This window comes from Solenopsis invicta, chromosome 8, assembly GCF_016802725.1.
Source record: "Solenopsis invicta isolate M01_SB chromosome 8, UNIL_Sinv_3.0, whole genome shotgun sequence".
Classification (NCBI taxonomy): Eukaryota; Metazoa; Arthropoda; class Insecta; order Hymenoptera; family Formicidae; genus Solenopsis; species Solenopsis invicta.
This window is the reverse complement of record NC_052671.1, coordinates 5,256,822-5,268,162: the sequence shown is the minus strand read 5'-3', so window position 1 is coordinate 5,268,162 and position 11,341 is coordinate 5,256,822. Positions and strand designations below refer to the sequence as shown.

The 11,341-nt window shown below is 30.8% G+C and overlaps 2 protein-coding genes across 4 annotated transcripts; both read left to right on the top strand.

The window, feature by feature from the left end:
- Positions 1-572: 572 nt before the first annotated feature.
- LOC105197346 (nudC domain-containing protein 1) lies at positions 573-6,113 on the top strand. Of its 2 annotated transcripts, XM_026135102.2 has the most exons (5): positions 573-826; positions 1,891-2,863; positions 3,708-4,075; positions 4,596-4,727; positions 5,837-5,979. In XM_026135102.2, the coding sequence occupies exons 1-4, from the start codon at positions 712-714 to the stop codon at positions 4,697-4,699; spliced, it is 1,560 nt and encodes a 519-aa protein (XP_025990887.1). In that variant the 5' UTR covers positions 573-711; the 3' UTR covers positions 4,700-4,727; positions 5,837-5,979. The 2 variants fall into 2 exon arrangements, with proteins under 2 accessions (XP_025990887.1, XP_025990886.1); XM_026135101.2 differs by lacking the exon at positions 4,596-4,727 and having other exon boundaries at positions 578-826; positions 5,837-6,113.
- A 248-nt stretch (positions 6,114-6,361) lies between these two features.
- LOC105196455 (ras-related GTP-binding protein C) lies at positions 6,362-10,935 on the top strand. 2 transcript variants are annotated; one of them, XM_039453018.1, is made up of 7 exons: positions 6,362-7,085; positions 7,394-7,554; positions 8,554-8,960; positions 9,042-9,178; positions 10,048-10,190; positions 10,274-10,422; positions 10,536-10,935. In XM_039453018.1, exons 1-7 carry the CDS (start codon positions 7,083-7,085, stop codon positions 10,733-10,735), a joined length of 1,200 nt encoding a protein of 399 aa, XP_039308952.1. In that variant the 5' UTR covers positions 6,362-7,082; the 3' UTR covers positions 10,736-10,935. The 2 variants fall into 2 exon arrangements, with proteins under 2 accessions (XP_039308952.1, XP_025990888.1); XM_026135103.2 differs by lacking the exon at positions 6,362-7,085 and having other exon boundaries at positions 7,542-7,700.
- Positions 10,936-11,341: the final 406 nt, after the last annotated feature.

Below are 11,341 nucleotides of genomic sequence, written 5' to 3'. Positions count from 1 at the left end.
AAATTGACAAAATGAGTAGTTATTGCCGAAATTAGTAGTTTTTTTCGTTTCTTTCTGGAAAGAAAAAAGCCTTCTCAATCTCCTCCGTGGACATTCTAGTTATATAATGCTTATATCACATTGTTAAAAAACAAATTGTTTATAATATAAAATGTAAGATATTTATTATATAAGAATTGAATTTATATATATATATATATATTTTATAAATATTTCATACATATATATATATATATATATATATATATATATGAAAATCAAATATTTTAATATGATCATGTTGCTTTTATATATCTTTATACATATACATATAGTATTTATTACATGTTAAACTAGTTTTTTGTACTTTATAATATATTGTAAAAACTGATGATTAAATTATATTTTTTAAAGTAATTTAATATTTTAATTTAGAAAAATTGTGACTACTTTGTATTATTTTGACACTATATTTGTATTTTATTTTGTATTAGTTTTGTATTAGTTTTATTGCATAATATTAATATATTTTATAATTTTTTGCTATCTAGAAAATATATTTTTTATTATTAACATATATATTATTTGGCACTAGATGGCGACATGACCGCGATAACAAGCGTTCTGGTTTGGTTGGGTTATGTTATCATGTGAACAAGTTGTCCTGTCAATCTAGAATTCGTACATTTTTTTCTTTTCTGGTATTATTTTATTTTTATTTTATAAGAAATAATGACAGAAATAATCGAGTTACGTCCTAATAAAAGTTTGATAAACTCGTCTTTTGAGAAGTATCAATTTTCTAATGAGATTGTACCAGTAATTTCCGAAAACAAACTATGTAATCGTAAGTACACAAAGCATATATATTTTGAAGTATTAAGCTACGTTCCGTTTCACGCATGATGTATCATTTTATCCTTGTAATTCTCCGAATGTCAAACAAAGACGAATTGATACATCATGCGTGCAACAGAATGTAGCCATACGTATAACTATACAGGGTGAGACAAAAGTTTGGATACACCTAAATAACTCAGAAAATATAAGTTTTACAGAAAAGTGTTTCAGACAAAAGTTGTATGGCTCAAAAAAATCTATTTATTGATCTTATCAATTTGACCTTGAATGGCATTGCCAAGGTTAGTTTAATATTTTTAAATGGAACACCCTATTTTTGATTCCAGAATCTAATAGCTGGTGTCAAGACCTTTCCAAAACACTGTAAGAAAGTTTATTTTCGTAGAGTACTTTCTGAGTACTCAACGAAAGGCTTGAAAGCTACAGTGCACTGTAACTTTCAAGCGTCATAACTCGGAAAGTACTTAACAAAAATAAACTTATTTATAGTGTTTTAGAAAGCTCTCGAAATCGACTACAAGAAAATGCAATAAAAGCTATAATTTTAGAGTATCGGTACTTCCCTAACATTCTGTATTTTTTATTGCATTTTCTTGTAGTCGATTTCGAGAGCTTTCCAAAATACTATAAATAAGTTTATTTTTGTTAAGTACTTTCTGAATTATGATACTTGAAAGTTACAGTACATTGTAGCTTTCAAGCCTCACAACTCGGAAAGTACTCAACGAAAATAAACTTTCTTATAATGTTTTGGAAAGGTCTTGACACCAGCTATTAGATTCTGGAATAAAAAATAGAGTGTTCTATTTAAAAATACCGATCTGACCTTGACCTGACCTTGGCAATGCTACTCAAGGTCAAATAGATAAAATTAATAAATAGATCTTTTTGAGCCATACAACTTTTGTCTAAAACACTTTTCTGTAAAACTTATATTTTCTTATTATTTCAGTTATTTAGAAGTATCCAGACTTTTGTCGCACCCTGTATAACTTGGATGTACCTCCAAAAAAAAGACAGAAAATATAGATAGATATTAAAATATTTCAGATGTATATAGATTGGAGCCAAATCATAATCAAGAGTCCTGGCTGGAAGCAAGGCTCTTCGCTTTTCATAATCATTTATTTAACAATGTGTATGACATGTCATGCTGGTTTATCGATGAGACCTCGGCCATCTGGCGTTTAGATAAAGATGGTTCCTTAGATCAAGTGTATAAATTACATACAAAAAAATGCCCATCAAATGTAATTTATAATCCATCGGTTGGATTTACCTCAAATAATATTGTCGCAATTTCTGATGGTGGTGAAAGCCTGCATATATTGATAGGATATACGAGAGAAAATAGAAAGGTCTTTCCAATGACTCTTGAAGAGCCTGGAATCATCATGAATGTTCAATATGTAGAAGAAAGTTCAAGAATTATTTTAACAATGTGTGCCATTGCTGCAGACGATAACCAGAAGAAATATACACGCCTCACGTTACTGTCATTTAATTTGTGCATTGAAAATGAAATAACAGAAGTTCATAATATAGATAAACAGATATTAAAGGTACAAGGTACAGTAGATTATGCCTATGTCGAAGAAACTGGAAATTATTTACATTCCATTTGTCAGGATAATATCAGATTTGAGAATGAGAATGCACAAGAATCTGTAACAGAACAGCCAAGTGTCAGTTCGCAAATAACGATTCCAAAGTACTATTGGTCGCAGGATGAAGATTCGCTTACTGTTTGGATTAAAGTACCGAAACAGCATGGCAATAAACAACCTAAAATAAATGTGAAGTCATTAGAACTGTCTGTTACAATAGATAATGAGATATTAATACAAGGACAATGCCAACATAGATTGGAGGAGAACATGGCCACTTGGAGGCACAAGGAAGGCACTTTGCAAATTGATTTAAGTAAATATGAAAATGGATTGATGTGGAGCGAATTGATCAAAGGTGATACAGGAGGTGAATGTTTACCCAATGAAGCTCTTGCTTCAGAAATTCATACAAGGTATTTTTTTTAAATTTACTATTTAATTATTACACGTACGTAACATAAACAGTTTTAAATTCTCAGCTTATTTTTATATAATGTTATTTTTAATATTTCATACAATATTTAATCAAAGGGTTTCCAACAAAAATTAGTTCATAGTTCAAAAAGTTAATTTTCAGGGAATGAAAAACTTATTTTAAACTGTTTATTGTACAAATATGATAATTTTTTAGAGATGTATAGTAGACATGAAAATAAAGTTGTAATCTTTAATTAATAGTTTGAGGACACATTTAAAAGATAAAAATAATAACCTCTAGATTTATTTAGTTCTTGCAGAAATTTTGTATTTTCTAACTATTCTATAATATTTTACATTCATCTTTTTATAATATTAATGATAGAGTGAAGAAGGAAATATTATTTAAAATATAAAGCAATAATTTTTTTGCTTCTATACAAATATTTTTTTTTAATTTGTATATAAATATAATTTTTTTTTTTGGACTTATAACAAGTATGAGAATTAAGAAAATTAAGTTGTAGACTTTTATCAATACTTTTAAGGATCGATTAAAAAAAAAAGTTAAAAAAGACTTCTGGTCTTGTTTAGTTCTTGCAGAAATTATATATATTTAAGTATCATTTATTCATATTTCTCATTTTCTGTTTGATTCTTGCTGAAACAAAATTATTGACAATGAGACTCCACTGATAGAAAATAATTTGGCCCCACATCATAATTCAGATTTTAAACAATGAACTTGTTTGGATTTTGTAGAAAACCTTTCATTTACCTTTAAAATTACTTTATTTTATTATATTTTAATGGTTATTTATAATGCTATTGTTTACGTAGGCTAGCACATTTATGTACAGACCAACAAAATAATAGTGTTGGAGGAGATCAGCCTTGTGTGGGGTTCAACGCTGAGCAATTAGAAGAGTGCGATCTAGAAGGAAAAGATAACTTTTTGCAAAGGATCAATCTTCTAACACGGGCAACTACTCATCTAGCTAGATTAGGAAGCAACAATCATGTTTTGTTTACGTACAAAAGATGTGGGCAAATAGTATGTTTAAGATACGATCACGATGCCTGTATCTGGGAAATAGGCAACGGGAACGACGATACTCAGTGGAATTTGAAACACGTCCACAGTTTTCCTGGATTTGGCTACGTCGAAGCTAGCAAAACCAATAAAAAATTTTGCGTGTCTCCGATTGGTAAGATAGCAGAAATATTTTTTAAATATAGTTTTTCTGATTTAAAAAATAATAAATATAAGACAAAAAGTGGTGCCAGTCGAAACGTATCTTGGTTAATAATATTGTCATATTAATTATCAAATACATTTTCAATTTTATTAAGTGCCGATATAATTAAACTTAAAACGTAAATTGAAATTAGAATTAATTTTCAAGTTAATTTGAACGGTTTTTTAATAATAAAGCTATAAGAATTTTAAAAAACTATAAAGAATGTAGTATAAAAAATATTCAGTTCTTTACACTTAAATACTAGGTGCGCAACTAAGTGTCCGGGTTTTTTTTTTATCAATAAAAAATGGAAAATTTCAAAAGAAATACAAAAAATAGTTTATTCAAAGTATCGTCCTTCGCTAGCTACACATTTTTGTCATTTCTCTGGCAATACATCAATACCGCGATGATAAAACGATGCGTCTTTGGACCGAAACCATTCATCCAACCAATTTTGCACTTCTTTGAAATTGACCAAGTGTAGCTCAGCCAAGCTATGCGCCAGCGACTGGAACAAGTGAAAATCAGAAGGGGCCAAGTCTGGTGAATACGGCGGGTGCGGTAACAGATCCCATTTCAGCGTTTTGATGGTGTCCTGGACGATGGAAGTGCGATGGTACGGAGCATTGTCGTGCTGCAATATCACTCGTTCGTGTCTCGTGTCCCATTCTGGTCGTTTTTCGAGCAATGCATGATTCAAATTAATTAGTTGTTGTCGGTAACGATCCCCATTGACAGTTTCGCCCGGTTTTAAGAGCTCATGGTACACGATTCCTTTCTGGTCCCACCAAACGCAGAGCATGGTCCTCTTTCCAAAGCGATTTGGCCGTGCTGTCGATGCTTCGCCAGATGAAAGCCACGATTTTTTGCGTTTAGGATTCTCGAAATATATCCATTTTTTATCGCCTGTAACAATTCGATGCAGGAAACTCTTTCTTTCATGCCGCAAAAGCAAAATTTCGGAAGTGGTTCTTCGATTTTCCATCTGTCTCTCAGTCAACTCATGCGGCACCCATTTGCCTTTCTTTTGAATTTTACCCATGGCATGTAAACGTTTGGAAATACCTTGGCGAGTCATGTTTAATATCTCCGCAAGTTGATCTTGTGTTTGTGTATCATCTTCATCCAATAACACTTGCAGATCGATGTCCTCAATTGTTTTTGGTCTTCCGGAGCGTTCCTTGTCCTCAGTGTCGAAATCGCCACTTCTGAAGCGTTTAAACCAATCTTCACAGGTAGTTTTCGATAGTGCATGTTCACCGTAGGCCTCCTCAAGCAAACGACGTGCTTCAGCTGCATTTTTTTTCAAGTTATAGCAGAAAAGCAAAGCTTCCCTCAAATACTGTTTACTTGGCACAAAACTCGACATCTTTATTGTTAGAAAAAATATTTTTGCGTTGTGATATGTGTTGGTATTTGTGAACAGATGTCCAAGCTATAACCAAACACAACTTTAAACATGTATGTCGACTACATGTGTCGTTAGCGCTATCCCTGTGTGAAACCCGGAAACTTAGTTGCACACCTAGTAGAACTGAAAATGTATTTATAAAATTAATTTGAAAATATCAACAAGCACCAAGTTTATTCGACCAAACAATGGCACTACTTATTTCTTGTTCATATATCAGTCTATTCACCTTATTGTCAATAATAAGTAATGTAATAATTCTATTCTAATATAATAATATTACACTTGCATTAATTACACTTGTTTTGCCACAGATGGTTCGTACATAGCTATAGTAGAACACACGAGACATGTGTTTTTGTACGAAAAACCTGATGCCAAAGCAAAGTCCGCCAAACAGAGAATTGTGGACCTCGACTGCCAAGCTTCCCCCATTATGGGCGTCGTTGCTACAAATAAATATCTGATTGTACTTTCGAAAGATAAATTATATCGTTTACAAATTCGCACGTGATAATTGTGATCTGCAATTATTACAAAAATAAATTAACATTTTTTAAACACATAAATGATTACATATAATGACACATATAATTATGTTTTTTATTACATACAACAAACTAATAATTTATCATTTATTTATTTTAATCTCAATTTAATATCTAATATATTGAAATTGATACTTTTTGTGAAAATACTATTTAATAATTATAAATTTTTATTTTTAATAAGAATTCAGTTTCTTGCAACTCAATTTAAATGATAGTTTCAATCATTGAAAGTATTTATATATTATTTTCTATAAATGAAGATTTTAGAATGCGTATTCAATATGCATACAAAAATTGTACTGAATTTAATTTTAAAATTTGTCACATTGTGTTCTATTTATCGCACGCGCGATTGGTTGATTTGTTTTAAGTTTCATTTAAACAGAACAATCGAAAATTGTCATAATAAATGCCTGTTTTTTTATATAACTGCAGTAGTATTTTCTGTACTTAAAGTGAAATGAGTGGACCTATTTGAAATTTGTTAAAAAAAAGAGGGAAAATTCTAGTGCAGTCCAGTGCAGTAATAAAAAACGAACCCTGGGTTGTTCTCTTCGCGGCAACAAAGAACTGACCGAAATCACAAAAGACGCGACAGTATGGCGACCTTTGTACCGCACGTGTGATCTTTCTGGGCATATGCCTCGCGCAGATAAATGTGAATTGGTCCGGATACGCCTTTGAAAGGTTAGAGATTACTCTCCACAAGATTCGTGATTACGGGACTGTGACGTTACGCGGCCACTGCTTTGACGGAAGGCCAATCGGAGTGTCGAGTGATATATAACGTGTCAGACGACTGCTGGATCGTCACTCACGTCGCACACCCTGCGCTCCAAGTGCTCCAACTGTAAACAAAGATATATTAAATTTTGTCGCCTATATAATTTTCTCTTATATGCAGTCGTGCGGCTGAACGGACACGGCGTGACACCACGTTTCTCGGAGTTTCTAATCCTCCGGGAGAACGGCCGGAACCTTGGAACAAAAATTATTTAATCTCGCGAACATGGTAAGTGGGCGAACAATGTTTGCTTACGATCGAATCGAATCTCGTTGAGAATATGTATGATAATTAAATGTGTTGCTAATGTAAAAAAAAATTATATATATACGTAATCTTACTAGTATTTCTGTCGATTATTGTATTTTGAACGTATGAGCACGCGGGAGTAAATTATGATAAATTGTGACAGTGGAGTTAACAATAGGGCTATCCCTCTAATTGCGAAACGATATCGATCGAGAATTTGTCTGGCGTGAGTCATATATTTACAAGTTTTTTCTTTTAATAGCATTTCTTCCATAACATTGTTCCAGGATGATGATGATCATTATCAAAGCGGTTATGACGACCACTATCAAAGCGGTTCCTTTCCAAAGGATTTCGGGTATGCGCCGTTCGACGGTGAAACTGAGGGATCTATGGATCCATTAGCTGGAGAACAAAAGCCTAGAATACTTTTGATGGGTCTCAGACGGTAAGGTTAAGTTCTTTGCAGGGTAAATCAAAGGCTATTCTGCAATAAATGCTTTCCAACAACACTGGTGACATTGTGTAGCACAATGTACGTTCCAGTGCTTTCCAACTGTGACATAAGTTGACACAATGGTGCACAGCTAAAATGTGTGTGCTAACTGTGTGTGTGCTAACTGTGTTTGTCATCACTTTGTATCATTTCCCACACAGAGATAATGACATAAAGATGTTATCACTTATAACTATATGTAGGATACCCTGATATTGTGATATCTCATCGAGTGACAAATGTCATTATTACGATTTCTATGTTCCTGAGTTCATAGGTACCAACATTACATTTTTAATGATAAAATAAAAATAAAATAAGAAAGCTAAGCAATGTTTCAGCTGCAAGTGTAACACAGCATCATACAATGTGCAACTATCTTCTATTGCTGGAAAGTAAATGTAATGTAGGGTACAGTTATATACCCATCAATACAAATTAGCTTTAATCTTGGTTTAATTTTCTTTTTATCTTGTTCCACTTCTAAAGAGAGATCCAGGTGTTTATCTTATGGATTTTAAAAAGTTTGATATTGAAATATAGTATTTGATGTTATAAAAGTAACATTTAGTTGACCCATGCCAGTGAGTTGAAAAAGTGGTTATAATTTTTTTTTTTTACTTTTTGAGACTGATTTCTTTTTTCTTTGATATATTTTTTTCGTATTTTTAATTTGCCCTGTAATATTTTTTTCGTATTTTTAATTTGCCTTGTAATATTTTATGAAATATTTTATATTTATTTAATAAACAAAAATAAATTATTTGAACAGATCACAACGTATTATTTCAAAATCTTTATAAAAGTTTCTATAAAATCTTTAAATATTAAAAAAAATAAATTTTTAGAATATGTATGAATAATTATAAGTGTTTTGTGCTGTTTGGGAAATTCATCAGGCATTAGATTTGATCAGTATTTATCCTTTATCTTTTTCCTTTTGTTCTTCAGAAGTGGCAAATCGTCGATACAGAAGGTGGTATTCCACAAGATGTCACCAAACGAGACGTTATTCTTAGAGAGTACAAATAAAATAATTAAAGACGACATAAGTAACTCGAGCTTCGTACAATTTCAAATATGGGATTTCCCTGGACAAATCGACTTCTTCGATCCTACTTTTGACAGTGATATGATATTCGGCGGTTGCGGGGCACTGGTGTTCGTGATAGACGCGCAAGATGATTACATGGAGGCACTCAATAAGCTTCACGCGACAGTTACGAAGGCGAACAAAGTCAATCAAGCGATCAAGTTTGAAGTTTTTATCCATAAAGTGGATGGACTGTCTGATGACTGTAAGATGGAAACACAAAGAGATATACACACGAGAGCCAATGATGATTTAGCAGATGCTGGTAAAGAAAAGAGATTTTGAGATAAGAATTTAAGGAAACAAGCACTGATTCTTTACTCACAATATGTGTATTTTTTTCTAGGGTGCGATCAGATACACTTGAGTTTTCATTTGACCTCGATATATGATCATAGTATATTTGAAGCATTTAGTAAAGTTGTTCAAAAGTTGATACCACAGCTGCCTACCTTAGAAAATTTACTCAATATACTCATATCAGTAAGTATATTTCCTTTCTTCTTTTTCTTTAGCAGTGGTAAATACCAAGGTTGTGCCTTAAATCTCAAGGCATTACATCTTCATGGATTATTTATATTATTTTATATGAATCTTTTTTTATATATAATCAATACAAATAATTACAGATGTGCAAATTAATATTTTTTTGATGCTAAATTGAATCATTGAAACACAACTTTTAATTAACAATATGAAATCTTACTCTTTGAAGATCCGAAATTTTTGAATAGTTCAGATTTTATCATAAAGATTCAAATTTGAATCAAATAGTTTGCACATTTCTACAAGTAATGTAAATTATTATAAATTGGATAAATCGGATAGTATAGAAAAAAGTTTTATTTTACGTTTTATCCTTAATTGAGATGTATGGATCCTATAAACTCCGATATTTTTTTCAATTATGCGCTAAATTTTTAGATTGTGTTTTTAAATATTATTTATAGCAAGTGTTTTTCGCAATCTTACCTAATTTTTGATTAAAAAATTATTTTAAGTTATATAATTTTATTTTTTGGATTTTCACTTTCAAAATAAAAAAATCATTTATGTTAACTTTAAGTAAAAAAATACAATACATTAAAATTTTGTCTAATACACTGGATCTATGAATACCAGTTAAAAAACTTTGGAGCAAATTATTAAATTACAGTTAATCTGATTTTAGTTTTAATAAAAGAAGAATATATAATATTTACTTAAAAAATAGAAAATGATTCCACTACTTTTAAAATCAGAATTTTCAATCCATAGATTATTGTTTACATTGTGTACATATAGATTATTTATTTTGCGCTCAACCCTGGTAAGTAGAATAATTTTTTAAATTTATAATTGTGCTCCAATAGAATTCAGCGATTGAGAAGGCATTCCTATTTGATGTTGTTTCAAAAATATATATAGCAACAGATAGCTCACCTGTTGATATGCAGAGTTATGAACTATGTTGTGATATGATTGACGTTGTTATCGATGTTTCGTGCATATATGGGTAAATAATCACATTTGCTTACATGTGTACTTATTTAATGTATAATATTTTATTTTTTTTTTTTGTACTTACATCTGCTGCAGATTGAGAGAAGATTTAGAAGCCGCTGCATTCGATAACCAAAGTTCCAGTTTAATTAAATTAAATAATGGCACAATCCTGTACTTGCGTGAGGTGAATAAGTTTCTAGCGTTGGTCTGCATCTTACGAGAAGATAATTTTGACAGACAAGGTGAAAATAATTATTTTAGTATATTTTATACGTTTAAAAAGAATGACGTTTTTTTTTATATAATAACGCACACGGATCGCACTATTATTTTTATTTGTCTTTCTAATTTACAGGTGTGATCGACTATAACTTTCTTTGTTTCCGCAAGGCAATACAGCAGGTATTTGAATTACGAAACAAAGCATTAGCCGCGACAAACGCAACCAATCACTCATCGTCGCCTGTTAGCACAAACGAAACACCAAACGCTCCCACAGTGTCACAAACTGGAACTATTGGACAGAATGGTACCGTTGTAATTGCGCAGAGTTAATCTTTATGTGCAATCTGTATAGAATCTATTAAGCACGAATGTAATATAACAGACTTTAATATTAACTTCATTTATTAATTATTTGGAGAGATCTCTTTTTTGCAAATATATACGTTACAAACACCACACATCTTTTTTCCCTCTTAATATTATACTTTTTGTAATATATTATTAAACATGAAATATATCTTTCACATCAAGAATGGCTTATATAAGTGTGTATAAGCTGTATATAAGTTATATATATATATATATATATATATATATATATATAAATATATATATATATATATATATAATTATACATAATTATTATACATAATTATTTTCATATTTTTAACCTTAAATTATAGCAAAACTTTATAATTAATATTTGTACCATAGAACATTGCAATGCATATATATTATCAGTTATTGCTTTCCTTATGTATCTTAATGAAATATATGGCAGCATCTGTGTGCGTGTTCAAATCTATATCTTTATATATTGTACATACAACATATTTACGTTCTCTCTCCTAGCTTTGGATTATAAAATTACAGTTTGTAATTTCTTTTATCCAAATGACTATAATTTTATTGAATCATTAATTATTATAGAAATCG

What these genes read in the sequence shown, in the direction of transcription:
- LOC105196455 (XM_039453018.1), top strand. An exon ending in CTTTTGATGGGTCTCAGACG is followed by an intron (nt 7,555 to 8,553) that starts GTAAGGTTAAGT and finishes TTTGTTCTTCAG; the next exon opens with AAGTGGCAAATCGTCGATAC. An exon ending in GATGTTTCGTGCATATATGG is followed by an intron (nt 10,191 to 10,273) that starts GTAAATAATCAC and finishes CATCTGCTGCAG; the next exon opens with ATTGAGAGAAGATTTAGAAG.
- LOC105197346 (XM_026135101.2), top strand. Translation starts at nt 712, where the DNA reads ATGACAGAAATAATCGAGTTACGTCCTAATAAAAGTTTGATAAACTCG. An exon ending in CGAAAACAAACTATGTAATC is followed by an intron (nt 827 to 1,890) that starts GTAAGTACACAA and finishes AAAATATTTCAG; the next exon opens with ATGTATATAGATTGGAGCCA. An exon ending in GCTTCAGAAATTCATACAAG is followed by an intron (nt 2,864 to 3,707) that starts GTATTTTTTTTA and finishes TTGTTTACGTAG; the next exon opens with GCTAGCACATTTATGTACAG.